At 61.7% G+C, this 27053-nt stretch overlaps 3 protein-coding genes across 8 annotated transcripts; 1 reads left to right on the top strand and 2 right to left on the bottom strand.

Moving 5' to 3' along the window:
* Positions 1-1645: 1645 nt before the first annotated feature.
* Positions 1646-7075, top strand: PRAP1 (proline rich acidic protein 1). The gene is made up of 5 exons (XM_059172748.1): positions 1646-1800; positions 4781-4847; positions 5490-5542; positions 6565-6668; positions 6777-7075. The coding sequence occupies exons 1-5, from the start codon at positions 1793-1795 to the stop codon at positions 7007-7009; spliced, it is 465 nt and encodes a 154-aa protein (XP_059028731.1). The 5' UTR covers positions 1646-1792; the 3' UTR covers positions 7010-7075.
* FUOM (fucose mutarotase) lies at positions 5812-13311 on the bottom strand. 6 transcript variants are annotated; one of them, XM_059172752.1, is made up of 6 exons: positions 13171-13311; positions 12343-12411; positions 10760-10830; positions 10442-10600; positions 9771-9844; positions 5812-6396 (listed from the first exon to the last, which is right to left on the bottom strand). In XM_059172752.1, the coding sequence occupies exons 1-6, from the start codon at positions 13253-13255 to the stop codon at positions 6363-6365; spliced, it is 492 nt and encodes a 163-aa protein (XP_059028735.1). In that variant the 5' UTR covers positions 13256-13311; the 3' UTR covers positions 5812-6362. The 6 variants fall into 6 exon arrangements, with proteins under 6 accessions (XP_059028735.1, XP_059028738.1, XP_059028734.1 ...); XM_059172755.1 differs by having other exon boundaries at positions 10502-10600; XM_059172751.1 differs by lacking the exon at positions 5812-6396 and adding an exon at positions 9238-9538.
* Positions 13312-18271: 4960 nt separating this feature from the next.
* ECHS1 (enoyl-CoA hydratase, short chain 1) lies at positions 18272-25979 on the bottom strand. Its single transcript, XM_059172735.1, has 8 exons — positions 25825-25979; positions 24488-24685; positions 23899-24026; positions 23048-23147; positions 21703-21807; positions 21106-21225; positions 19628-19695; positions 18272-18779 (listed from the first exon to the last, which is right to left on the bottom strand). Exons 1-8 carry the CDS (start codon positions 25910-25912, stop codon positions 18714-18716), a joined length of 873 nt encoding a protein of 290 aa, XP_059028718.1. The 5' UTR covers positions 25913-25979; the 3' UTR covers positions 18272-18713.
* Positions 25980-27053: the final 1074 nt, after the last annotated feature.

Below are 27053 nucleotides of genomic sequence, written 5' to 3'. Positions count from 1 at the left end.
GTTGTCAGTGTTCATGAGGAATACTAGTCTATGCTTTTCTTTTCCTTGTAGTGTCTTTGCCTCTGCCGTCAGGGTGACACTGGCCTCTAGGACGTCCTCCTTGGACAATTTCTACTGACCCATCTTTAAGAGTGGATCTAACTTAAAGATAGTAAGTGCTTAGATGTGTCTTCTACTGAACCCTCTACTGAATTTTTAAGTTTTAGTGATTGTTTTTTAATTCCAGAATTTCTATTTGATTCTTTAAAAAATTCTGTTTGTTGAAATTACTTCAGACATTTCATTTCTCCTTCCCTTTAGTTCTGTACCACGGGCTCCGCTCAGCTGTTGTTCCCAAAGCCCAATATCCAGGTCGGCTCAGAGACACTTTCCATCACCTGCTTTCCCCCTAATTGTGGTCACACTTCTCTTGTTTCTTTGCCTGTCTTGTAATTTTCAGTTGAAAAATACACATTTGAATTGTGTTGTCAGGGGAACAGGGGTGCAATGCTGGTGCCACACGTCCCTGGTGGGAAATGGTGAACCGGAGGGGGTGGGTGAGGGCTCTACTTTCTGCTAGATTTTTCTCTGTACCTCAATTTGCTCAAAAAGTCGATTCTCTTCATTTAAAAAAAGAAACAAGAGGCGCCTGGGTGGCTCAGTGTGTTAAAGCCTCTGCCTTCAGCTCAGGTCATGATCCCAGGGTCCTGGAATCGAGCCCCGCATCGGGCTCTCTGCTCAGCGGGGAGCCTGCTTCCTATTCTCTCTGCCTGGCTCTCTGCTTACTCGTGATCTCTGTCTGTCCAATAAATAATAAATCTTTAAAAAATAAAAAAATAAAAATAAAAAAAGAAACAAAAACCAAACTAGATCGTAGCCACTTTGGATTCTGGCATCTCCCCTGGGGGTCATGGGGGTTCAGCGATGCCCTCAGACCGGATCTGCGCACTGTTCCCCTGTGCTGTGCGCACTGACCTCACACGGTCACTTGTCCTCCCTGGTTCTTCTGCCTGGCTTCCTGGGGGTCCCTCCTGTGCCTACACTGCTCAAGGCCGGGTTTGGTCAATCCGGGGGCTCTGCCCTCTGCTGACAGCTGCGAGCCCGCAGGTATGTTTAGGGCTGCCTCCCTGACGTGCCCCCGCAAAGCCTCTGCCCACCGCCCTCCAGGAGGCTGCCTGCGCCCCCTCCTGACCCAAGGCTCAGCTGCCTGTCAGAGCAGCCACTTCTCAGCTGCACCTGAGCCTCGGGCCTCGGGCCTCGGGCCTCGGTCCAGAGCCCGTTGCTCACTCTGGCCTGTGGGAAGCCCTGTCCCTTGCCTGTGTCTGAGCAAACCCAGCTCCAGGAGGGGGACTGTGCCCCGAATGCCAGAGCACAAAGGGCAGGGGATGGTTTTCCAGCTTCCAGCCAACGAGGCAGCCCAGTTTGGGGTCCGGCACCCCTGGGCCGCTGAGCTCGGGCCTGCAATGTCAGAACACTTTGCACGTGGGTGGCCAGGAGGAGGGGCCGTGGGGCGTGTAGGGTCCAGCATGGGTGCCAAGGTGGGAGGCACCGCTGCCTCGGGTCCGTCCTGTCATGGGTGTGGGTTGGGCCGTGGGAGTGGCGGTAGCCGGGGAGCCAGTTGGATAGAATGAGTCACTGGTGCATTTGGGATTCCTGGTCTCTGACCTCTGCCCGGACACACCCACACGGAGCCATAAAACCCCGAGAAGCCCGGGTGGGGAGGAGCAGGGCCAGGTGTCTGAGTCACTGTGTGCTTGGGTCTGGAACTACAGGTCCCCGAGAGCACCATCTACACCGAGAAGGGGGCTCCATCATGAGGAGGTAATGCCTAATGCCCCTGAAGCCAGACCCCCCCAGCCCCCGGGGCACCTCCTTCCTGGCTCAGGCTGGCTGCAGAGGAGGGCGTTGGTGGGGAGGCGGGCAGGCGGGGTGGCTCTGTCCTCGGTCCAGTGTCTGGCTGCTGTACCCAGAGCTGCCGGAGCTCTCTGTACGGAGCTACCAGGGACTGTGGCCCTTCTGTAGTCTGCATCCGGGCACCAGCTTTGAGGACCACCCCTGGGTCTCCCATGAGAAAGAGAAAGCACAGCTGTCCCTTGGGGTCCCTTGGCCCAGCAAGGAATCACCCCTGCGCATGGGAGGGAGGAGGCACCAGGTCTGTGACTGCTGGAAAGAGAGGGTTGGGTCGAGAGAGGCTGGAGGCTGTCAGGGGCTGAGGGCAGGGGTCAGCGGCCCCCCGAAGGAACACCACCCAGGAAGCAGGGGTCCCCTCTTTCCTTCATCCCGTGGGAGTCCCCTTCCCTCCTCCTCGAGCCAGGGCTCTCCCCTCGTCCTCCAGTTCTGGGGCTTCCCCTTGGTATCCTGGTGTGAACCAGAGGCCATACGTCCCTTGTAGAGAGGTGGGTCACTGGGTGGCCTGGGGGCCTTGGGAGCCCTTTGGAACCCAGAGCTGTCCTCCTGGAGAGAGGCCTACAGGGCCCTCAGCCAGGATCTGAGGTCCCTGGACCTGGCAGCGTCACCTCCCATGAGGTGCTTTCCCTGGCTGAGCTGGACAGAGTGGTGGAGGTGTGGAGTCCAGACACGCAGGCACGAGTCCGCGGGTCGGCCCCTGCCGGCACGGGAGCCGGCCTCTGTCTGGGAGTTGGTGCTCTGGAGAGGCAGGGCAGCTGAACGAGACCAGGCCCACGACCCAAAGTCCAGGGCACGCCCCTGCCCTTTGGCTCCCATGGTGTCTACAGGAACCTTCACCCTGAAGTGCTGGGCCACTTGGACAAGAGGCCAAGGTCTTTGTGGGACCGGAATCTGGGGCGGTGGGGTGAGGGGACAGCTTGTGGGAAGTCTTCATCTGAGGCCCCTGCTGGCCTCCGGGGCTCCCCGGGGCTCCCCGGCCCCTCCCAGCCCTGCCCAGCCTGCCACCCTGCCAGCTGCAGAGACAGAAAGAACCCTTCCCCGGAGAGCCAGGAAGAGGCCCGTGTGCCCAGACTGCTAAAAGATAAACAAGCATACGAAAAATGCTGAGTTCATTTGAGCAAAATCGGCTAGAGTCGGGCGTCCCAGCCAGCAGACAGGAGGCCCTCGGAGGTGCTGCACGTGGACTTACAGGCAGGAGGGGCGGGCCGAGGACGTCCCAGCAGCACAACGCGGGTGGGTCACTGCGCGCGACTTTTCTTTAGGGGACGGACACAGGGGCCTGTGGGACAGGTGACCCGCCCAGGGCCGACCTGGCCGCTCCCGCCTCGCTGCTCTACGGATCTGGTTCTGGGTTCGGGTTGTGACCTGGGGCTCGGGGTGAGCGATTCCATTTTGGGTGTGTTGTCTTGTTTTTTAACAAGATACATACACATTGTCACACTTGCACACCGTAGGCATCACGAACACACCGTGCACACGTGCACACGTACACACATGCAGGCATGCGTGCGGACACACACACACACATCAGACGCACACAGGCGCACGGACACGCACAGACATGCACAGACACACTCACACACACACACATCAGGCACACACAGGCGCACAGACACGCACGGACATGCGCGGACACACACAGACACACATGCACGGACATGCGTGGACACGCACGGACACGCACAGACACACACGCACACACACACACAAGGCACACACAGGCGCACAGACATGCACGTACATGCATGGACACACTCATACACACACATCAGGCGCACAGACATGCGTGGACACGCACAGACACACACGGACACGCACAGACACACTCACACACACACACACATCAGGCACACACAGGCGCACAGACATGCACAGACACGCACGGACATGCACAGACACATTCACACACACACATCAGGCGCACACAGGCGCACAGACACACACGGACATGCACAGACACATTCACACACACACAGACACATTCACACACACACACATCAGGCGCACACAGGCGCATGGACACGCACGGACACGCACGGACATGCGCGGACACGCACAGACACACACGCATACACACACACACAAGGCGCCCGTCCGTCTCCCTCCCCTCCCCTGTCTTGGATGAGGCGTCCAGGACCTTTACAGTTGGGTCATCCTTCTCCTGTCCTATGTTTCTGTGTCACCTCCCTCTGGCCCTGGCCCCTCAGACTCCCAGCCTGGGGCTTGGTCTTTGGCCCCCCCTCCCCTGCTGGCCATCCTGGCTACCCTAGGGTCCAGTTGAATGTGTCTGGAAGGAGCACCCCATCCTGCCCGCCTCCTCCTGGGCTTCCTGCCCGGGCACCGGCACCACTGTCCAGCTGCAGCTCTGAGAGGAGCAAGGGGCCGTCCGGCCCTGAGGGCGCCGTGTGCACAGTTTCCAGGTGCCTCGGACACAGAGCGCTCTGAGATCTTGCCCCGGGTCCTAGCCTGTCAGCATTCAGCCTAGGGTGCTGGGAGCCCTCACTGCTCTGTGCCCCGGGGGCGTGTGCCCAGGTGCAGCTGCCAGCCCAATGCCGGGAGCTGGGGGGGGGGCACACGGCCCATCACACCCACCTGGCGGCCCGAGCTTGCCGCGGAGGGTCTGCCAAGAGTGCTGGGTGCCGCGGGCAGTGGCACCTGCTCTGAGGGCCCTGGGAGCAAGTGTGGGCCTGTGGCGGTCCCACCCCTGTGCCCGTGTGTCCTTGGTCTGTGGGATGGAGGCACAATGAAACCACCCGTGGACCTGGCCCCAGGCCTCCCTGGCTTGGACCCAAGCTGCCAGCACGCCGGGCTGCCCACCCAGGTGTCCTGTCCGGAGGCTGATGAGCAGGGGCAGCCCTGGCCTGTCTCTAACTCTCCCTTCTGGTCCCCTCAGGCTCCTCCTGGTCACTGGCCTGCTGGCTTTGCTGCTGGGGGAGGCAGGCCCAGCTTCCCTGCCCCAGGTACGTGTGCTCCTCCGCGAGCCCCGCCCCACCGGCCCGGAAAGTGAAGAAAGGGCACCCGGGGCAGCAGGTGGCCCTGTGGGCACCAGCGAGGGCCTCAAGCTGAGCGGGAGTGGCCCCTGTCACAGCCGCCTGCTGGTCCAGATGGGGGAGGGGCCCTTGATGACACTCGTGTGTGCCCTGTGAGTCTGAGCCCCTCCTCGTCCTCGTGCATGCCGCTCAGGTGTGACCTGTGCATGTAACTGGTGTCGGGCCCTGTCTCCCCAGCCCTCTTCCTGCCCACCCTGCCTTGGGTCCAGACCACTCAGACTTGCACACCTGGGAGGGCAGGGAAGGGGAAGGCCCACCCCCTCCTGGCAACAGACAGCGACCCTTCCCCGAGGGTCATGTTCGACTCACTGCCCTGTCTCCTCTGGCTCCACAGAGGGCTGGGCTCAGAGGAACTGGCCCTCCTTCCTCAGGCCATCAGCCAGGGAAGCGTGAGCAGACACAGCCCCAGGGGTGGCCCTGTCTCCCCAGGAACCTCAGGGCCTCAATCCTGTCCCCAGAGGGTGGGGTGGAGTCAGCAAGTATGGTCCGGGGGGACCTTGGAGCCGGTGTTCTCGGACCATGGACCCCACACCTGTGACCTCCCTCTTCCAGGTCCTCATCAAGACCAAAGGCCCAGTCGGGGGTCCTGAGTGGGACACAAAGCAGTGAGTGTCCCCAGCAGCCCTGGCCACATTCCCCTGCTGTTGCCCCTTCTGGGAACCCTCTAGGCTAAGGGCGTTTGTGGATGTGGGGAGGCCCTGCCCAGCAGCTTCGGGGAGGGGGCACTGCTCCGACCAGCATGGGATCCTGTGGGATCTGTCAGAGACCTACAAGGCGGGGGTGGTGCTCCAGAATGATCCCCTAGCTCTCCTAGCAGCCTCCAGGATGGCTACCCCACCCCCACACCCAGGGTTATAGTTACCCACAGAGGCACTTTTTAAAAAATATATATTTTATTTATTTGACACGAGAGATCACAAGTAGGCAGAGAGGCAGGCAAAAGGAGAGGGGGAAGCAGGCTCCCTGCTGAGCAGAGAGGCCGAAGCAGAACTCGATCCCAGGACCCAGAGATCATGACCCGAGCCAAAGGCAGAAGTTTAACCCACTGAGCCACCCAGGCGCCCCCCACAGAGGCGCTTCTAAGCCGTGCCCCTTTCCCTGCACTCCCATGAGGCAACACCGCTGGCTTCTCCCCCAGGGCCACGCCAGGCCAGAGGCCAGAGGCCAGACAGCCACTCCCCAGCCTGCACAGGCCTGGCCTCTGGGACAGGAGGGAGCTCTTGCCCAAGTTTTCCAGGTCTCCACGATGCAGGGCTGGGCCAAGATGTTTCCTCAGGGGACACCCTTAGGACGCCACCCAAGAGACTCTCCGACCTTCCTGGACCCCTATAGCTCAGGGATGCGGCGGAGCAGGGGCGGTTGCCTGGCTGGCGGGTCTGGGTTCCATGGAGGTTGCCTGGTCATAGCTCTTGGGCAGTGGAGGGGTCAGTGGTGCTTGTCCGGCGGTCCCCCGGGGCCACTGGCAAGGGACAGAATAGAGCCACCAAGGATGCTGGTAGGGAGCAACCTCCCGCTAGGTCTCCTGCCCAGCACCTCGAGGCTGCTCAGACGGCGGTGGTCGCCCTCACTGGCGGGGCTCCTGGCTCCTCTTCCTGCACAGGTAGGCCTGACCCAGCTCTGCTCACAGGGCCTGGGACACCCGTGTGGTGGACATTCTGAAAACGGACAACCAGCTCCTGGGGCTGCTAGCGGCGCCAAACCTTGCCGCTGCCACGTGGGAGAAACGGCAAGGTCAGGCAGGCACCAGGTGAAGGGGGGCAAGGTCACAGCGGCGGAGCCCCGGTGGCGCTGACTTTCCTTGAGGAGAACCTCGCCTCCATCCCATCTCCTTATCCTTAGGCTCCAAGGCCCAGGCAGGGACGGAGGACATCCTGGGCCATGTTCCAAGCCCCAGGTGGGATCCTGAGCTGGACCGTGATGACCTGTACCACCCAGCGCCCGAGGAGGCCGAGGAGGCCCAGGATGAGGCAGGGCTGTGGCCCTGGGCACTGTCACTTCCCCAGGCGCTTCAAGGGCCAGAGGAGGACCGAGACCACATCTACCACCCCAGGGAGGATTCCGGGGGGCCCTGACCCCTCCCCAACTGGAAAAATAAACCTCATAGGGGTGGAGGCCACATGTGTCCTCAGCAACAGTGACCATGGTCCTAGCCTGCTCTGTCGGGGACAAGGAAAGGCCTGTGTCCTCCTGTGCACAGGCTGGTCTCCAAAGACTAAGGGCCCCCAAAGCTCCCCCAACCCAGCGCCCCGCTCCTGGGATGATCGGCTCCCCTCAGGCCTCCTCCCTGGCTGGTGGGATGGAGCCCGGGGCATGGCAGAGGTCAGTGGTTGGGGCCAGTCAGCTTCCCACAGATGGGCCCTAAAAAGACAGCAGGAGGGTGCGTCGCTGGGTGCTCAGGTTTGGGGGTGGTGCAGGGCTCAGGCCCAGGCTCCTGGTCCTCCCCATTCTCTGGGTGCTTGTCCAGTGCTGTCTGAGGGGCCGGACCCCAGGGCATGGCCCAACCTTGCGGCTGCAGGCACAGGCTCACTGGGGCTATTTGACGCACTGAACCTGTGTCGAGTACGCTGCCTGTGGCGATCACGCCTCTGCCTCAAGAGGGAAGCCTGGAGTGCCCCCCACACCCCGGCCTGAGCCCCTCCACTGGTTAGGACAAACAGAGCTCCAGGCAGAGGCCATCCAGGGCTCGATTTTGAGGCATGCGGCTGCTCCGGGGATTGCGGGCTGGTCTGGGGTGACCTCACGCGCCCTGGAATTCCGTGTCCTGTTGTGGGTCCCTTCTGAGCACCTGGATGGCAGCCCACGCCCCAGGGCTCTCCCTAGTGGCTCATGTGCTCGCCACCTCGCACTGTGCCAGCAGGCCAGGTCATCTTCATGTCACTGTGGAAGGGACCCCAGACTGGACCGTGACCTGTCCGTGGTCCTGCCCTAAAGCGGCAGGGTGGGCCCCAGCCTCCTCACTGTGCACCTGGCACCCGCTCTTGCCCCAGATCCGGGGAGCCAGGTGCCTGGGGATGCCCCAGATTGCATCCCGCATGGTACACACGAGGGTTAGCAGGCCCGTAGGTCATTCCCCCTGCCCCGTCAGGTCAAGGGTGGCCATCTCTAAGCAATTTGGGGGTGCCCAGCTCAGATCCAAGGTCAGTCAGTGGTGACCTTGGCCCTGGGCAGACCAGGGTGGTTTGTAGCCCAGTCTCTCTCTGGAGCCAGGACTCCCCAAGGGCATTTCCTCCAGCCCGAGGGTGCAGCCACAGGGCTGAGAGTGCCTGGGGAGGTGGGGTGAGCTGGGGCTTCGTGGGTGGGCCGTTGAGGTGTGCGAGCCTTGTGAGCAGGAGGACACTGGCAGTGGCCAGAAGCTCTCCCGTGTAGACAATATCCAAAGGCATTTGACTGTACACTTGGAATGTGTGCAGCTTATTATAGGTCAGTTAAGTCTCAATAAAGCTGTTTAAAGCAAGGCCTTTGTGTGGCCAGAGGTGGCCATGGGGTCAGGGGTCTGAGGTTAAGCCCTGGCAATGACTGGGCCCGGCCAGGCTGAGACCTGGTCCCCCTGCCCAGGGGGCCTGCCTGTCCCCCCAGGTTCTCTGTGACATCTGGGACACCAGCCCCGGGGTCTGAGGGGCCTAGAGGCCCAGGCGCCCTGCACACCAGCTTCTGCAAAGCAGCCGCATGGCTACAGGAAGGTCTGGAGGGGAGTGGGAAGGTTTGGGGAGACCCTGGGGTCCAGAGCAGTGATGGCAGGCTACCCCCACCCTGAACTCCAGCCCAAGCCTCATGCCGAAGCCATCACAGCCTCCCTTCCGCGGGCTGCCTTCGGGCAGTCTGGCCCTCTGCCTGCTGGCAACGCAAGGACATCCTCCTGGCCTTCACCTCCCCACCCCAACCAGCCCATTTCCCAGAACAGCTCGGGCTCCCATGTATTCAGTAGGCACTCAACCACTGGGGAGAGGGAACAGACGACTGATCCACACCCTCCCCAGCACCCAGAATGACCCCTGCCCACCACCCCCAGCTCTGGGGCTGACTGCAGAACCCCCTCCACTCAGGGCCCCTGGGCAGCTGCTCTGTCCACCCCAGGCTCTCGCAGTGCAGTCGCGGCCACCCGGCCCAGCCCTCTGCGGGGGCTCCTCACAAGAGGACCTCTGCTCCTATGAGCTCTTGTCCGGAACCCAGGGACCTGCCTCGGACCTTAGGGAGGAGAGAGGCCTTCCTCCCTCCCTGAGGATGCACGGGGGTGGGGGGCGCTCCGAGGAGCCAGTGGCTCCCTCGTGTTCGGCACCAAACAAGTCTTTGAGGACGGGGCTGTTGTTGAGACCTCTGACTTCAGAGACAAGTCACCACACTTCACATCATTGTCGTAAATTGGGTGAGTCCCAGTCCCCCGTCAGCAGCACCTCCCCCTACCCCCCAAAGACCGGCCTGGCCCCCCAGGGTCCCCAGTTGGGGGCGCTCTGGGCTGAGCAGGACAGGGCCGGTTTGTCCGTGGTCTGGCCCAGAGATGCAGATTCCTCTCTGGGCCCAGGGGTCTTCGCCAGGCCTAGGTCAGTGCCTCGGGGGCCAGCACCCCCTTCTTGAGGATGAGGTTTCCGTAAAGGGCCGTCTCCCTGAGTAAGGAGCTGAGCTGAGCACCAGGCTGGGTCCCCGGCTCTGCCCCCCATCCCGCCCACTAGGCAAGCCCAGGGACCAGTCCTCCCGTGAATCCCGAGAGTCCTATTCCCAGCGGGGCTGAGCAGGGGGACAGGGAGTGGCTCCGGGACCCAGACCCAGACAGTCCCAGCCAAACCTACCCTGACCAGCAGGACCCAAAGGGACCCCAGGGACTCGGCCAGAACTCACCCAGTTGCTACAACAGCAAAAGCCTTCTTGGCCCGCTCATAAAACTCAAACCTCTCTATCTTCGCCAGGGCGCTCTGGAATGCAAAATGGCACGGTGGAGGGGCCTTGCTCAGAAACCCTCAGGGCCCAAGCAGGCACCAGCAGCATGAGGAGACACGGACACTCTGAGCTCCACGACTGGCTCTCCTGGCTGGGGTCCCAAGGATGCTCAGCCTCTGAGCTGTGAGAACTGGGCAGGCAGGGTCATAGGGGGGCTGTGGTGGCCAGCTGCCTGGGCCCCTGTGTCTCTTGGAGTTGGTCTAAGGGCAGGAGGGCCCCTGCCCAGGACAGGAGTCCCGGGCAGCCTGTCATCGAGGGGTCCTGCCCAAGACGTGTCGAGGGGAAGGTCCTGGGGAGGAGAGGTACATCCTTCCACAATGCAGGGGTGACACACAGCATTAGGCCAGGCTTCTGGCCGTAAGACAGGGGCCAGGAGTGCCTCACTTGCCCCTGGCTCCGCTCACACAGGCTGGGGTGGGTGATGCACCCCAGGCCATGACAGGGTCCCTGACCTGAGAGGTGAGAGGCTGGGGGGTGGGAACAGCCACACTCCCAGGGTCACTTTTCTGTGGAGGGTGAGCACATGAGCCACAACTGTAGGGGGGTTTGGGGGCCCTGTCTGTTACTCCCACCAGCCTCCACAGAGGTGCAGAGGGTCCCCGGGAACCCCCTGGGTGGGGCAGCAGCCTAACCACGCAGCCAGCCTCCAGGAGGATGGACTCGTAGCTCTTCCACACCGGGGTCTGAAGGCCGATCTTCCGGTCACCGGGCACCAGCTCCATGACAGCAGCCTAGGGACAGAGGGGGCTCAGCTCTGTGGCCTGTGCACCCAGCAGCCCTGGTCCCAGCTTCCCCTCCCACTGGATGACAGTTCAGGGGTCCTCTGAGGTCTGACCAAGAAAAAACCAAGGCCCAGAGCAGGGAGGGGCGGCACTGCAACAGGCGCTCACCGGGCTCTCTACGTAGGTGTCCAGTGGCAGCAGCTTCAGCACAACCTCCAGGAGCTGTGGAATGCCCAGGCCTAGGGCGGAGTGCCAGCTTCAGACGGGAGCCCTGTCCCACCCGGCCACCAACAGGGCCGCCTGCCCTCCGGGCCTGTCCACGCCTTTTACCCTGGGCCTCACCAAGCTGGCCAGCTAGGACGGCCTCGGGCCCGGGACAGGGTGGAGGACGCAGGCCGCCTGGTGACACTTGCTGGGGTCGCATCAGCGTCTCCCTGCCACAGCACCTGTGACCGTCCCAGCCCTGGGCTCGCCCTGCCCTCCAGTCCGTACTTCATAGGCCCCTGGTGGTGACCTCCCCTACTCATCCACCAGGAGGGGCACCCGGGCCACTTCCCTGACCGCAGCACCCCCCCATGACCCCTGGGTGGCCACCTTTCTCCTATGAGGATAGTGGGGTCTGGGAAGAGGCTGTTCTGTCCCAGGCTGCCCCAGGCTGCCCACTGGTTTCCAAGGTCCTTGTCATCCTGTGGAGCTGGTTTCTCATTGTTAAAGGGACTTGTGCTGGTTGCACAGAACGGGGAAATACGGGGCTGGGGACAAGACAAAAATCGGCTGTCATCTTATTAGCCTGCGGCTGGGAAGCCCTGCTGTCCTGAGTGCATTCTCTTCTGCTGTGTTCTCTGCAGTTCTCCATGGTCAGACCTGTCTGCGTCGCGGGCCTTCACTCCTCATTGCTTGTTTCCACTAACTCGCAGGGCGAAGCTTGGCCCCTCCTTACCTTCCAGCATTCGGGCCCTTCCCATGGCCCACCTTGTCCTGTCCTCCCTGGAGAGGAGAGCGTGCTGGGTCCTCTGGCCCATGGTGTAAACCCAGGCACGGCTGGCTCATCTCCCTCAGCAGAGGGCGGAAGCCAAGGTCACTGGGTCTGGAGTCAGCAGCGCATTGAACGGGCCTCAGACCACTGGCCCCCTGTCCAGAAGGGCCGGTTTACCCTACATCTCACATCTTTGTGCCTCAGTGGCCTCGATTTTGCAGGGAGAGTTGTGTCCCCTCAGAGCACTGCTGAGGGTGGGGGACAGCCAAGCCCAGTGCCAGCCCAGGTGGGACAGGACAGGGCAGGACGCTGGTGTCCTCACACCCCCTACCCCCTTGCTCTTGGTACTAACTGCTACTACTGTCACCTCGGGGCCCTGGCTCCAGGCCCCTCCAAGTCACGCCTTCCACCCACCCCTGAGGGTCAGAGGGTCCCAGAGACAGAGCATGTGGGCACCCGGAGCCTGCGAGGTCAGTACTGGGATTTCTATAGCAGAGTAAAAGCTGAACACCTGACCTGGGCTGTGGGGAGCAGGGGTGCATCAGTGCTCAGCCAGCCAACAAGCCACTGGGCCTCAGTTTCCCCACTTGCAAGAAGCTACCAAGAGGTGCCTGAGATGGGGCAGGAGGCCCAGGGTCACTTCTGGGGGCCTCCCTGGGTCACCGGTGGAGGCTGGGGCATAAGTGGGGATGGGGGCACAGGGCAACGCTTGGGGAGCGCAGAGCTAGAGCACTGGGTCTCCAGCCTAACCCCTCCCTGCCCAGCAGCGGCTCACCGTCAGCGCGGATCTCCTCCGGCCCACACCTGCATATGGAGGCGGTGGGGAAGTTCACGTCTGCGAAAACTGAACAGCCACGCAACCCGGTCAGACATCCCCTGGTGGGTCCGCGTGGGTGGGCACAGACCTCGGGGCACCTGCCGCCCACGGTAGACCACGCCCCCTGCCCTCCCCGACCCCTCTCGTCAGAGGTGGCGGCGGGGAGAGGAAGCTTCCTAGAGCAGAAGCTGCAGGCGCCGCGAGGACTAGGGAGAACTCGGGACCCCGCCCCGTTCTACCCCCTGGGGCGCCGACCGTGCAGCCCCCGCCCGAGGTCCAGGGCTCCAGGAAAGGCAAACCGCCAGAGAAAGAGGTGTGGCCCCTTGGGGGCCGTCTGGGAGGGGGTCTGGAGAACGAGCAGCGCACTGGGCCTGAGGCCGCGGCTGGGAACTTGGGCCCGGGGCCCCAGAAAGCCGGGCTGGGGGAGGGGCCGGACCTGCCGGACGCGGCGCTGCCTGGACCAAGGGCCACAGTCCTCGTGACCGCCTGGGGCCGACCAAGGTCTGGGCAGGGGCTTGGCCCCCAACCAACTTGGCCCCAGTTTCCTAAAGAAGTTGGGGGTAGGAGTTGGGGGGGTAGGGTGGGGCGTGTCCTATTGGGAAGTGGGACGGGGCGGCCAAACCAAGGCCTCCACCCCAGGACCCGGCTCTTCCCGGGCTTGAGAGTCGTCGCCCCGGGGCTGGGGCACAGTCTGGGTCGGGACCCCTGTAGGGCCTGGGGTGGCGGGGGTCCCGCTCGCGCCTCGCCCAAGGGTGGGGGTCCCGAGGCCCTGTCCCCGCCCCTCACCGATCTCGTCGCCGTGCCCCATCCGCGCCAGGGCGTAGAGCAGCTCAGGGGACAGCAGCGCCGGAACGCCCTTTAGCACCACCATGATCGCCGGGTCTGGAGCGGAGGGGCGTGGCCCGACGGAAGGGGGCGTGGCCCGACGGAAGGGGCGTGGCAGGAGTGGGGGCAGGAGTGGGGGCAGGAGCGGGCAGTGGGGAACGTCTCCTCGCGCCAGCCCAGGGGCGGGAGGCACGGAGGACTGCGGCTCGGCTGACCGGGGGCGGGGGCGGGGGCGACACCCGGCCCACCCCGCAGGCGTCTTCCGGGGCCTCAGGTCCCTCGCTTGGTCCCAGACCCGAGCTCCCCGCTGCCGCCCCTCGCGGCCTCCCCATCACCCTTCAGTTACACCCCCAGGCCTCGCTGACCCCCCACCCCAACTCCCACCCCAGCAGGAGCGGGTGGCCGGTCCCGTCCGACTTCTTCACCAACATTCCTCCTCGCAAGGACAGCCACGGGCCTGCCCTGGAGGGCAGGCAGGAGCCGCCTCTGGGCCAAGCTGGTATGCGGGGAGCCCCTTACTGTGGGGTCTCCACCTTGTCTCCCAGGCACCAACCTGCTGACACCCCTCACCTGAGTGGGGTGCCGTGTTCCATCCCAGGACAGCAGTGACCTGACCTCTTCTCCCCCCTCCCGCCCCCCCCTCCACGGGACCCCAGCTTGCCCATCCTCCTCAGGACTGGACCTTCCCATCTCCCACCCCACCAAGATGGGGTGTCCAGATTGGGGGTGGGGTGGGGGTTGGGTCCACAGCGCGTTCCCTGGAACGGAGGGGGCACTTTGCCTTCAGCTGGCCAGAGTCCCCCACTTGCTGGACCCTTGTCCCTGGAGACCTGGGATCTGGGATGCTGGGACCACTAACCGTACCGTGCCTTCCTGTCCACCATGTCACCATGTCCACCTGTCCACCATGTCATCTTCCCTGCGGGAAGATGCTCACCAACCCGAGGTGCACCCCACAGGCTGTCTGTGTCCAGGGCCAGACCCTGGTTGGCTGTGGAGCAGGCTGTTTTCCAAAAATGGTGGCAACACTCCATCTGCCATCCTGGAGGGCCATGGGTACAGTTCCACTGAGTGACGGTTTTCTTCCCTTCCCTTGAATCCGGTGGACCTTTGTAATTGCTCCAACCAAAAGAATGTACTGGAGAGGGTGTTTCTGAGGATAGGTCATAAGAGGCAGTACGGTTTCCTCCTGATTCTCTCGTCAGGACGCTTGTCCAGGGAGCCCAGACACGGTTTTGGCAGGAAGCCTAGGGCACACAGAGAGCCTCCCTGTGGATCTTCTGGCCCTTAGCCCCAGCTAGGCCCAGGGGAGGCAGCACCAAACAACAGACGAATGACTGGTCAGAAGGTTCCAACTCAGGACCCAGACACAGTGAGGTGAAGACAGGCTGACCCACTGGCACCCATACAGACTGTGAGAACAGCCAGGACTGCTGCCTTGAGCTACTGAGTTCAGGAGCAATTCTGCAGACATGGCTGACGGGTCTGGGAGTCTCCTGGGCCCTGCCGACATGGACGCCAAAAGCCCTGCCGACAAGGTCCTTGGCTCTCGATCTTGGTCGCTCTCTTCCAATCCCTCCCCCACACTCAGGCTGGAGGGCAGACGGCGGCGCAGCTGCCCACACGTGTGCTGGCCCGCTTACAGACCCAGCACCAAACCTCATGGTTCACCCTGCAGATGGGACCCTGTTCAGCTCCAACGGGCCCTGGCCTCAGCTCACGGGGCTGCCTGGCACACCGGCCCAGCAGGAGACAGTCCGACCCAGAGCCAAGGCCAGGCTCCCTCCCTGTGGAGCCTACCTTCTTCCACTTCATTCCCAAAGGGACTCAGGGTTGTGTGGTCAGTGCTTTGTCACAGCCTCCAGTCCTTTGGAGACAGGAAATGCTGGGAGGCCAGGCCACTCCTGGGAAGGCTTTGTACACAAAAAACAACAAAACTACAGCAAAAACCTGAAGAAGAAGGTAAAGATGTCTCTGTGTTTTACTGCCGGGCCCTGGGAGTCCGACTGGCCAAGGGAGTCCATTGGAAAGCAGCCTGGCATCCAGCAGGGCCAGGAACGCAGGGCCTTGGGCTGGCCCCGCTGGGCAGAGTAGAGTCAGGAGCTGGCCAGGGGATGGAGAGGGGGAAGGGCAACCAGCCTGCAAGGGGCCACCCAAGTGGCACAGGTGAGAAGCTAAGTTTCCCCCTTTAAAAACGAATCAAAATCCCAAACAACATGGGGCCAGAGGTCCGTAAACTCAGAGCGGGTGGGAGCCTCGCTGTGGGGTTTGTGGGCCCTGGGCTTGTCCTGCGTAGGGCAGTCAGCAACCCAACCCGGAGCCCCCATGCCAGGTCCAGGCTGAGGGGGTGGGCTCCTGTCCCTGCCCAGCTCTGGAGTCAGACCTCTGAGGCACACAGACTGTCGTGTACGGATTCAGGGTTTAACCACTTCCTGGCTTCTGGCTGAGCACGGCTAAGTCAAGCGTATGAAGGCAAGTGTCACATGGGCCCATCAAAACTCCGCGGAGCTCTGGGGCTCTGTCGCGCAATCAAGCGATAGAGGCCACTTCCTGAGGCACGTGAAAACTGAAGGCCACCTTTCAGGTCCTCCTTTGGCACTGGAATCTAGAATATGCTGTATGTCACCCAGCACAAACCCCTGAGTATGCATTCAGTGCTTTTTAAAAAAAAATATTTGTTATTTGAGACAGAGAGACAGCAAGCATGAGTGGCGGGAGAGGGAGGCGGCTCCCCGCTGAGCAGGGGGCTCGATCGCACAACCCTGAGATCATGACCTCAGCCAAAGAAAGGCAGATGCTTACCCCACTGAGCCCCCAGGCGCCCCGCATTCAGCTTTAGTCAATGAGTATTTCCACACCTGCCACCAGGAAGAACGCCCAGCCTTCTGACAAACCTACCCACAGGGAGAGCCCAAACCAGGCCACCCAACCCCCCTTGTACCTACTTCCATAGTAAGTGTCCCACAGTTCAAGACCTTGAGGGTTATGTGCAAAGAATGACAGGAGAGTAGTTGAAGGTGTTCAGAGAGCCAGAGTTTTGGAGAAGATGATTTCAGTTCTTTCTCAAGTGCAGGTGCGTTCAGCTCAGTTCCTGGGGGCTGGGGAGGGTAACACAGTCGGGGCCCCACCCCAGCCCTGTGATCTCGGCTGCGTTCCGGTCACTGGACTACTTGGTGACCTTCCTGCAGGACAGAGTGGGCGGGATCACTAACAGGAGGCCCCAGGGCACCACTGGGCTCAGGGACAGCGGGCTCTCCGGGGAGGAGGGTTCTGAGGCACAGCCCCCGCAGCAGCCAGGTCCGGGTCTTACTGTGGAGCCCTTGCTTAGACAGAGCCCTGGGTTCTCCCTGAGAGCTGGGGTCATCGCCACAGAGCAGGACCGATGGGGTGAGGGACGGGGGTTCCATGGCAGTCAGCCTCGCCCTTCACTCGCGCCCATCAGTTAGCCCGCACCTGCCCTGTCTGCACCAGCGCCAAGAGCCAGCTGGGACCCCTGGTGCCCAGCGGCTGCCGGCAGAGATGCACATGGCCTGACCTCCCCTTAGAGGGTCTGAGGATGCTCTGAGGATGGGGCCCCACTCTGGGAGAGCGACAGCCCCTGCACTCATGAAGCCCTCCCAAGCAGGAGGATGGTCTCTGACCCGTGCTCAGACTTTTGTTCCATGGCCTGGAGAGACGGACGGTCCAGAGCACGGTGCTGTGCTCAGCCACAAATTGAGCAGCAGATGTTTGGTGAGGCGGACAGGGCTTCCTGGAACTGGGCACCCCCTGCCCCGGTCACTCCATGCCCTGGGAGGTGGGGTCAGGGGATGCAGCTGGCCCACCAGAGTCTGAAGCCAGTGGAGTTAATTCTGTCCCCACAGCAAACAGCACTCAGCGTGACAGCCGAGAGCACAGCTCTGCTGGGTACCAGGAACTGCGGATGCCTCGGAGACCACGAGTTTCAGGGCCTCCCATAGCTCTGATCCAGCTCTGGGCACGTGATTTAAGCAAACACCTGAGGTTTGGATGCAAGCCCATCACCCATGGAGACTCGGCCAGCCGGGCACCGAGAAGCACCAGGGGAGGGGCCCTGCTGACGGCCACGGATGGGGCCGAGCGAGCAGGTGCCCACTGCGGGTGGCCCTGTTGTGCAGCAGGCTCGCTGCTCCAAATCTTACAGACGTGTCTGCACCTCGGTGCAAGGATTCACACGCAGAACGGCCACTGCTGGGTCATCCGCAACAGTGCTGGTAACGAGAAACTGGACGCAGCCTAAATGTCCAACACCACGGGAATAAATAAATAATTAGGGACGTTCCTGTGCCCTAATGTACTTGTGGGCCCTCGATGGAATGCTCACAGGGGCAATGCTGAGCAACGGAAAGCAAGCTGGATGGGCTGACCGGCAGCACTGAATTCCCGGATACAGAGGGCGCGCCGGGCTTGCGGGGGGCCGAGGGTTAGCATGTGGTGGGGACAGTGTCTCTGGGGACGAAGCAGTGCTGGGACAGATGGTGGGGATGGCCGTGGTGCCGCTGAGCGGGGCATTTAAAGACTACTTAGACAGTAAGCTTTATGTTTCAGACGTCACCACGATGACGGGATGATGGGCAAACGGGACGGTGCACTTGTGGGCCCGGAGCGGAAGGTAACGGATCACCGCACTGTGCAGAGGTGTGGACGCACCAGCCCTTTCTGTAAGAAAGCAGCTATCCCGTGTGTGTCTGCATGTGTGTGCACAGAAGCATCTAGAAAGCTACACAACTGTTAACGACGGTTAACCTGGGAGTGTGCCAGGGGACTGATTGACAGACGTGTCTGCTTGTGGTCTAGCACGACAAAACAGAAGTCTGAAGAGTGACGTGGCGTTGGCCTCCAGAGAAGAGAGGCCCAGCGTCTGCCACGTTGTCGGCAGCACCCGCCCTCTGAGCGGTCCCGTTCACCGGCTGTGAGTCTGCAGTGACCACATGGGGGACGCGCTTCCAGCCCAACGCCGCTCACTGAACAGAGTGAGTGTCTGGCACTGAACTATCTCTCAGGTCCTGAAATCAAGTAAAAACTTGAGCACACCACCAAAAGCTCATGAGCAGAACTGATAGAAAGATTTTTATTGATTTGAGCGAGTGGGCAAGCGAGCACACACACCCAAGTTGGGGGGGGCAGAGGGAGCGAGAACCTAAAGCAGGCTCCCTGCTGAGCAGGGCCCTCCGTGGGGCTCGATCCCACAACCCTGAGACATGACCTGAGCTGAGTGTCAGTCACTTAACCCACTGCACCACCCAGGCGCCTCCGTAACTTCTGATTAAGAAGAACAGACTCAGTCAGAGCGTGAACACGCCCCCGCCTGGGTTCTCACGGCCGCTGGGTGAAGACGGCCCGCCACCCCGGGGAGCAAGAGCCCGACTGGAAGAGAAACTGGTGTCACTTGTGAGGCCCTTTACAAGAGAAGGATTTATCTGCTCTAAGACGGTCAGACTGCAACTTGTCTTTAAGTAGAGGGCTCAAGGCAGAGGCAGTGATGCTCACTGGTCTTTGAAGTTGGCTTTTCTCTTTTCCACAAACGCGGTCATCCCTTCCTTCCGGTCTTCCTGGTGGGAAATGGGAAACAGGAGATGGACGGTCACGTTTTCCTAGAGAGTCAAGGCGCCGGGCTCTGGCCGTCTGTGGGGTTTGATCAGTCTGGCCGGGTCCTCAGAACCTTGGACTTCCACAGAGTGGAGAAGCACAGGCGGGAGGTACCGCATCAGGACTGCCTGGGAACCTGAGAACCGCCTGGGTTCCCTGACCTTGCCCTGGAAACGGCATCTAGAAGTGCCATTTGTCTATGCCCCTCCCCGTCCCTCGGTGTGAGCCTCCAGGAACCACCACACTGTGTGTCCGATAAACTCTCATTCCGCAGAGAGCTTCAGCCGCACCTGGTGGGGCCACTCACGCGTTCGCCACCTGCGTGTGCACACGCACACACCTTCACTTCAACAGCCACAGTCACTTCTACTCTCTTCCACAAAACAACTAAACGTGACTTTCTGATACGGAGAGGTGGGTTTTAATGACTCACAAAGACTCCCTTTCAGTGACTAGCAAATCCTAGAAAACCCTGACATGAAGCTTCAGAGATGGCGTCAGGATACACCTGAACTCCAGGTAAGCGGCATGACACAGGACACCAACACCACGGGCGCAGATGCCCTGCACGGGACACAAGCACTCTTTGCCTAAGTGTGCGAGTCGTCAGACCCCACACAGCAGGAAGTCACCTCAAATACGCGTGAGCTTCTGCACACTGTACTCACGGACAGGACACATCTGATCTGGCTATAGGGAAAGCAAACAGTTTGACCAAAGAGAAATAGCATTTAATGAAAAAACCTGCAAGGAAATTTCCAGGGATTTCTATGGCTGGCCCACCTGTTACCTCCACCGAATGTTTACTCACGGTAGCGAAAGTTGAATAGAAGAGCTTCTTCTCCAGCTTGTTTCCTTCTGTTAATGTCATTTCAAAAGCTGAAAAAGAGAAGCTTGAAGTCAAGAACTCAGGTGTTAGATGTGGGTATAGGCAACTTTTTTTATGATGACAGGAAACACTTCCCGCTGACCCACGTGAACCTTCACTTCGCCGGGATCTGGATGGGAGCCTGGGAAGCACCCCCTTCTCAAAGGCCCTGTCCTGGCTGCGACTCCCATAGCCCCAAGAGGAGCAGCACGAGGAACTGAGTAAAGGGTGCAGAGGCTAACTCTGTCCAGTAATCACAACTGGACCTGAGAGCCTGCACAATTACATGGATTTCATTTTTTAAAGATTTTATTTTGAGAGAGAAAGACAACACGTGTATGCACGAGACGGGGGAGGGCAGAGGGAGAGTCACAAGCCGACACTCTGCTGAGTGCAGAGCTGGACCTGGGCTCGATCCCATGACCCCGAGATCATCACCTGAGCCCAAACCAAGAGTCAGGTGCTCAACGGACAGAGATACCCAAGCACCCCAGAACTAAGTACGTTTTAAAAGACATGAAAATTAAGGATGAGAACCCGCAACAGGAACAGTGTGCCGGAAGAGTCCGGGGCAGCAAGACCACCACTGCTGTGGGTCGTCCTTCCAGCGAAGGCGCAGGGTCTTTCTTGGTTGAGCACCTGGGGTGAGCGGTGAGGCCTCTGACTGTGGCCTTGCTGGCCGTCTCCACGCATGGCAGTGTCCACCGTGTAAGCAAATGCTACCTGCTCATCCCTGTGGATGCGTCAGGAACAACAGCTCAGCCAACGAAAGGCTGGCGGCCACCGGGAGGGGCCTGCCTCCCTGCAGAAGAGCACTCACACCCGAGTGACTCAGCGGCCGGCCCGGGCTCGCGGCCTTCTCAACAAGCGGCCCTGGGGAGCACTCCCCCAATGCTGAGCACAATCTGCTATGCTAAGATTCAAGAAGCTCTCGGCAAGGCTCAGAGAGGCGGTGGCTCTGTGAGTCCAGAGCAACGGGAGCAGCGTGTCTCCCGCTGCGGCTCACACTGGTGTCCCGTGGGCGCGTGTGGCCACTTGGCTGCGGGCAGAGCGGCTGAGGAGAGAACACCTTCCACCGGGACCCGGCAGGTGAGCCGGGCTTCTCGGCAGCCAGAACTGCCTTTACTTGAGGGATCGTCCTGTCCTTCCCGGCCATCGCCCTGCACCCCAGTGCCTGTCACTCTCTGTCCCTCAGGCTAGCTCCTCTCTTGGGTCCTAATACCAAGGACAATTCAGAACATTTCAGGAAGTCTATGAGCAAGCACCCGAAGACCGGAACTCTACAAAAAGCCGGGATCCCGACGTTAACAATATTCCCGATTTCCGGCCAGGGTGGCCTCGGAAGACCGGCTGAGCAGCACGGCTCCAGACCAGCCCCTGCCGGCGGCCTGCACAACACCTCCTCCTGGCGGAACCCCTACCTGCGTTCACGGATTCTTTGGCCATTGCCAGTACGATTTTAGAATTGCTGGCGATTTTCTCAGCACACTGGATGGCCTCCTCGACCAGTCTCTCCACAGGAAATATTTTGCTTACGAGACCTAAAACACGAACAGGTAAACAGGAGTGCAAATGGTCCTGACTGTGCTTCTCCCAGTCACGGTGCTGCTCCTGGGGCTGGGGGCTTCTGGGGGCCAACAGGGGGCTGTGGGGACCCAGGCTCCACACCATCCCTGAGGTGGGGCCATGTCGACGCACTCACAGACACCCCAACAGGGAGGGAAAGCAGGTCCCCTGGGGCGGAGACAGGGTGTGCCTGCAAAGGTCTCGGAGATCCCTTACTGCTGACATTCGGCTAGGGAAACAGGAATGTTTTGACTCCTGAAGTTGATGTATATTTTAGTTACTCTCTTGTGGGTGGCATTCCAAAGAAAAACAAAGGCACGTGTGCCCTGGCTTCTCAGGACACCCGAGATGACGGTGCTTGTCACCCACGGGCACACCTGGACGCAGCCCCCACCAACCTCTCCACCCAGCTCCCCAGGCAGCTGGCTCCGTGGGGTGGCCCTGGCCCACACCTGCTTGCTTGGCTTCCTGGGCCGAGATCCGATCACCAGTGAGAACCATCTCCATGGCCAATGACTTTCCAACAGCGCGGGTCAGTCTCTGGGTGCCCCCTGCACCTGCAGGGGCAGAGAGTTATCGGTCATAGTTGGCTCATGGCTAGTACAAGCCCAGATGGCACGGACAAACGTCCAGCAAATTCTGAGGGATGAAGATGGGCTCCTTGGGTGGGGCAGGTGGGCAGAAAGGAGGCCACCCAAGAAACTTCAGGTGAGCCTCCTTTTCATACTTGGGCCCCATGCCTGGCACACTGGGTCCGTGTAGCTCAGGCCCTGGCCCAGTCCAACCTGGAGGGCAGCTGAGGTGGCCTCTGATCATGGCCCGCTCCCCCCAGAGTTTGAAGCAAGAGCAAGGGCTCTACCTCCCAAGCTGCTCTGACTGTGGCCTTCTGGCCCAGTGCTGGTTTCCACATGCCCCGCTCCCCTTCCTGCTCACCCGACCTACTGCACCTGGAGCAGGAGAGGTCTGCCCCATCATTGGCTACACTGACACGGAGGCCCCATCGTCCACCTGCCCCACAGGGATACCCGGGCCCTGTTGTCTGTCCCACCTGAGGCCCCGTCTTCTGTCTGCCCCACAGAGAACCCCGGGCTGCCCGGGTGAGCCAAAGGGACCACCTGATGGAGAAACCTACAATCCAAGACTCAGGCGCTGCCTCAGTGAAGCGGAGACCTTGGGCCCTGGGACAGGGACAGCCCAGTGGCCAGCACAGCATCATGCAAGGCTGTGCTCATCCTTGGCCAACTCAACACCCTCTGCGGATCTGACAGCTGCTCAGCAGATGCTCTGGGCTCCAGGCTCCACCTGCAGGGCAGAGACCCTGTGGGGCCATAAGCCCAGAGCTCTCATCAGGTAGCCCCCAGGGTACAGAGGAGTCACTGTCTGACCATGGCTCCCGTCACCCTACTTGTGGGGGATCAGATTCCCTGCTCTGCTGAACCGTGGGTCACAAGCAGGCGTCACTGCAGTGACAATGCGGGATGTGGCCAGCCTTCCCTAATAGTGTCTGACACTCACTCAATCTGGCAGTCATCAGTGGAGCCTGCTTGGACCTAAGGCCCCCTGGGCCACTCTCTGAGCTCTGCTGTGTCCCCCGGGCTTAGTGTGCTGGTTGGCAGGGGGAGCAATGGGCACAGACAGGCGGCCACCACCAGCGCGCGCAGACCATAGCCCAGGTCCCTCGTCACCGGCAAGCTGCATGCTTTGGTCTGTGACTGGAAAAGGCCACGAGCTCCTGAGACGTGGGCAGATTCTGGAGAATGGCCAGGAGCGTTCATGCCGGAGACGCTATCACTCTACCTGGGATGGTTCCCAGCAGGATTTCCGGCTGTGCAAACTGGGCCTTTTCTCCAGCATAAATGATGTCACACATCATAGCAAGTTCGCAGCCTCCACCAAGCTGTAAAACACAGGGGCCACCAGGCACCGGTCAGAGTCACTCCATTTGCTTATATGAATTTCCCATTAAAACGAACACAGCCCAGGGCACAGCAAAGACTACCAGATACACAAAGTCACTTAAGTGTTTCCACAAGTTACTTAAAACTGGCTGAGCTGGTGACCCCCTCTGTGAAGGGCCTTGCGGCAAACTCTCTCCGCTTTGGGGCCCCCAGTCTCTGCTCTGCTGTGGGGGCTCGACGGCAGCCACAGAGAGCTCGCAAACCAGCACGCTCGACTGGGGCCCAATGAACCTGACTGGCTGGCCTTGCCTTATCCACAGGGAGCTTTACCAGCTGGTCATGAGCTGAGATGCCGTCACTGCTTCACCACGATCGGGTGTCCTCGTGCCCAGAGACCCAGACACCACACAGAGGACAGTGCGCTCTCGAGCGTGGCAGGTGCAGAGCAGGCTGGAGCCACTGAAACCACACGGAGAAGGCAACGTGTGGCCTACAGCCCAGCAGAAGGGGGAGATTCCTAGGAGTCGCAGGGGCCCAGGGGCCACGGGCAGGGCTGAGAATGCAAAAGCCCACAGCAAACACCCGCTAAGGAAAGCTGGTGTTACAGCGCCTCTGCTCTGCACGTCCTGGATCTGTGACGTCCCTCAGCAGGAACGGCGGAACTATAACTTCGCTCCGGCCTTTTCAAAATCAAGGTAGCTTATCCCACGCCTCCCGGTGCACTGAGAGGAGACGTGGTCTGACACTCACAGCGTAGCCATTGACAGCAGCTATGATGGGCTTCTTGACTTGCGCAAGCCGGTCCCAGTGGCTCAAGAACTTCCTGGAGTAACAGTCCTGGAACGTCTGGTTCTGCATCTCTTTGATATCAGCTCCGGCTGGGGGTGGAAACAAGTCCCAGTTACCAGAGAGCAGGGACCCGAGGACTGCTGCACCCCCAAACCCTCAGGGAGCTATGAGTGTGCAGCACATGTAGGCACTGGGGGCTGCTGCGAATGGCCAACGACGCAGGCCCTGCGCAGTGCTGGCCACCTGGACAGAGCTGGGCAGCAGAGACTGCGGCGACACGCCATGCTATGTGTTGACGAAGAGGACACAGAGGGACTGCGGGACAGGAAACTGATGCAAGCTAGACTCGGAAGGCAGGGCTAATTCATCAGTCACTTAAGCCCCGACACATACAAAACCTGATTGCCAAGGACGTTAAACAGGCAGAGCGGCTCTGTGTCTGTTTCCACGATGTTTAAGTCAACCCTGAGTTGCCCTGACTTTTCTGATGCCACCACGCAGGGGTAAGTCTGTTCACAATGCCACATGCCACAGTCAGCCCCTGGCGCACCTGCAAACGCCTTCTCCCCACCCGTGACGACGATGGCCCCCACGGCTGGGTCCTCCTCGAAGGCCTCCAGGGCCTGGTTGAGCTCCGTGATCAGGCCGTTGCAGAGGGCATTCAGGGCTTTGGGGCGGTTCAGCTGGATGAAGCCCACGCTGCTATTCTTCCCCTTCTTTTCTGCGATGATGTACTGAAAGCCAGCACCTAGGGGATTCGAGCAGGCCTCCGACAGGTCAGTGGACAGGGTGACCCCAACACGTCCCCCGCCCAGTCCTTGGGCAGCAGCCCACAGCTCTCAGCCTCGCGGTGGCCTCTGCACCGCTCTCTACCTTCATAGGAGTCTGAACACCTCCCTGCACCCACTCTGCAGATACCCTGGGATTCCGCAGAAGCGAGGGCTGGGAAACGGGCTCCCTCCACAGACTGCAGCTGGGTGAGGCCACGAGCTGTGTGTGCACGGAGCAGAGCGGGAGGCACACACTGGGGAGAGGTGCCTCACAGGCCAGAGGGGCAGGCAGGCTGCTGACTCGGGGCCAGCATGGCCTGGAGAGGAAGAAGGACAACCTCGGAAGCCACAGGTCTGTGTGCCTGTGGACACTCACGCTAGGGTCTGGTGGGGAGGGATGCAAGTGAGAGGCTTGGCAGCAGCCTGATGCAACCCAGGACAGGACTGCTGACCGCAGGTCAGGACCCGCAGACACCCGTCAGCAAAGAGAGCTCCGGGGAAAATCAACAGGCTCTGGTAGCCGGGCAGGTACAGGGACACCCGGGAGGGAGAAGGATGCAGACACGCCCCCCCAGACACAGGGCCAAGCGCGCCTCAGGAACACTGCGGCCCTAACTCGAGGGCTGAGCGAGGGGAGGACAGGCCGGGCCAGTTGGGGGAGACAAGAGTCGGAAAACCAGTGGCCGTGGGCAGGCCTGCGTCCCAGGCGCTGCGGGACACAACTTTGCCAACTAGAGGCCCCAGCTGCACATTCTCTCCAAGTCCTGCAAACCCGCGGAATTTCACCAACAACCAAACTGAAGAGGCTAGAGGTCTTAGCACGTGATCCCGAGTCCCCCAACGGGGGGGGGGGGACCTGTAACCGCAGAGGTCAGCACGCTGAGGCAGCAGGTGCTGGAAGGGGGGCCCAGCCTAACAGCAGAGCCGCGGGGGCCGGGCCCTGGGTGCACAGGGAGGAGGGGGAGGGCCGATGGGGTCAGGCCGGTGGAGGCGGTGAGGTCCAGGGCGAGGCACGGGGGTGCCGGGGGAGGCCGGCGTCAGGCCCTGAAGTGAGGTCCGGAGGTCCCGGGTGCGGCCGCGGTACCGGACCCCCACGCGCTCTCAGTCGCGTACTCACCCGAGGAGAAGGGGCGCAAGGCCGCGGAGCCGGGGAGGGGGCGCAGCGGGCCGCGGACGCGGGGCATGAGGGCGCGGAGGGCAGCCATGGCGCTCTGGGGACGGCTCGCCCCGCTCCGCCCGCCGCTCGCCCCGCTCCGCCCGCCGCTCGCCCCGCCCCGCGGAGCCGCCCCCGGCTGCACCAGTCCGGGCCCGGCCCGACTCCGAGCCGGCCTCGCGAGACCAGCGGGCGGCGGAAGGGGCGTGGCAAGCGGTGGGCGGGGTCGGGATCCGGGAGCGGAGTTCGCAGGGTTGGCCTGGTGGGGTGCCGCAGCCCCGTGCTGGCCGTCGGTGACCCCGAGCCGTGGGGCAGCAGCCCGGAGGACCCCGGAGGGCACGCCCGGCGGCCTCTTGCGGCCCGCAGAGACCCCCGGGCGAGCCGGCACCGCCTCTTGACCTTTGGCCCTCGGCCCTTGCCCCACTTCCGGGACGAAGGCGGGGGAGGAGGGGGAGTCGCTGGCGGAACCCGGGCTCGGTACGCCTCACGCCCCCGGGGACGCGCTTCCCGCCCCGCAGCCCGCCGGCGCGGGGCCGGGACCCCCGCGAAGTCCGCGGAAGCCGGGTTTGCGGGGCACGAACGGGCCGCGGCGGAAGGAAGCGCGTGGACGGGAGAAGGCGGGGGCAGCAAGGGGCGCCTGGCGACTCAGTCCGGGGTGCGGCTGCTTTCCGCTCGGGTCCTGGTTCCCGGGTCCTAGGATCGCGTCCCGGATTGTGCCCCAGCCCCGCCTCGGGCTCCCTGCTCCGCGGGGAGCCTGCCTCTCCCCTCCCCCTGCGCTCCCCCGGCGCGGGCGCGCGCCCTCTCTCACTCCCTCCGTGAAATACATAAAAATCGAACCAAAAAAAAGGACCGTGGCCCCAAGACCCTGGCTTTAGCCCCGCGGGGGTACCGACGCCGCCCTTAGCGAGCGGCGCTTCCCGCGGTGCGACCTCGGCCCGCGTCTCCGCGCCGGGGTGCTCGCGGGGCCGCCCTGCTCCGCTCGGTGCGCGCCGCCGAGGGTTGTTCAGCCGCGTGAAGCCACCAAAACCCGGGAGACGCGTGTACGGGAAGGACGCGCTCAGCCGATGCTCCCCGCCAGCAGCTTGGTGGCTTCTGAGTTCGACGTCACGCATAGTTCGTTACAGTGTTACCAGTGACTCAGTGACTGTTACAGTGTTACCAGTACGTGCACCTGCGTTACTTCCGCTACGGCG

The sequence above is a fragment of the Mustela lutreola genome, chromosome 4 (genome assembly GCF_030435805.1).
Source record: "Mustela lutreola isolate mMusLut2 chromosome 4, mMusLut2.pri, whole genome shotgun sequence".
Taxonomy (NCBI): Eukaryota; Metazoa; Chordata; class Mammalia; order Carnivora; family Mustelidae; genus Mustela; species Mustela lutreola.
This window is presented reverse-complemented; position numbering and strand designations above follow the sequence as displayed.

Excerpts from the sequence above, each read along its gene's own strand:
- PRAP1 (XM_059172748.1), top strand. Across the intron at positions 5,543-6,564 it reads CCTGAGTGGGACACAAAGCA|GGCCTGGGACACCCGTGTGG; the intron begins GTGAGTGTCCCC and ends CTCTGCTCACAG. Across the intron at positions 6,669-6,776 it reads CACGTGGGAGAAACGGCAAG|GCTCCAAGGCCCAGGCAGGG; the intron begins GTCAGGCAGGCA and ends CCTTATCCTTAG.
- FUOM (XM_059172751.1), bottom strand. The coding sequence starts at position 13,255 with ATGGTGGTGCTAAAGGGCGTTCCGGCGCTGCTGTCCCCTGAGCTGCTC. Across the intron at positions 10,831-12,342 it reads GGAGGAGATCCGCGCTGACG|GCCTGGGCATTCCACAGCTC; the intron begins GTGAGCCGCTGC and ends ACTCCGCCCTAG. Across the intron at positions 10,601-10,759 it reads ACACCTACGTAGAGAGCCCG|GCTGCTGTCATGGAGCTGGT; the intron begins GTGAGCGCCTGT and ends CTCTGTCCCTAG.
- ECHS1 (XM_059172735.1), bottom strand. The coding sequence starts at position 25,912 with ATGGCTGCCCTCCGCGCCCTCATGCCCCGCGTCCGCGGCCCGCTGCGC. Across the intron at positions 24,027-24,487 it reads TGGGGAGAAGGCGTTTGCAG|CCGGAGCTGATATCAAAGAG; the intron begins GTGCGCCAGGGG and ends TTCCACCCCCAG. Across the intron at positions 19,696-21,105 it reads CAAAGAATCCGTGAACGCAG|CTTTTGAAATGACATTAACA; the intron begins GTAGGGGTTCCG and ends TCTCTTTTTCAG.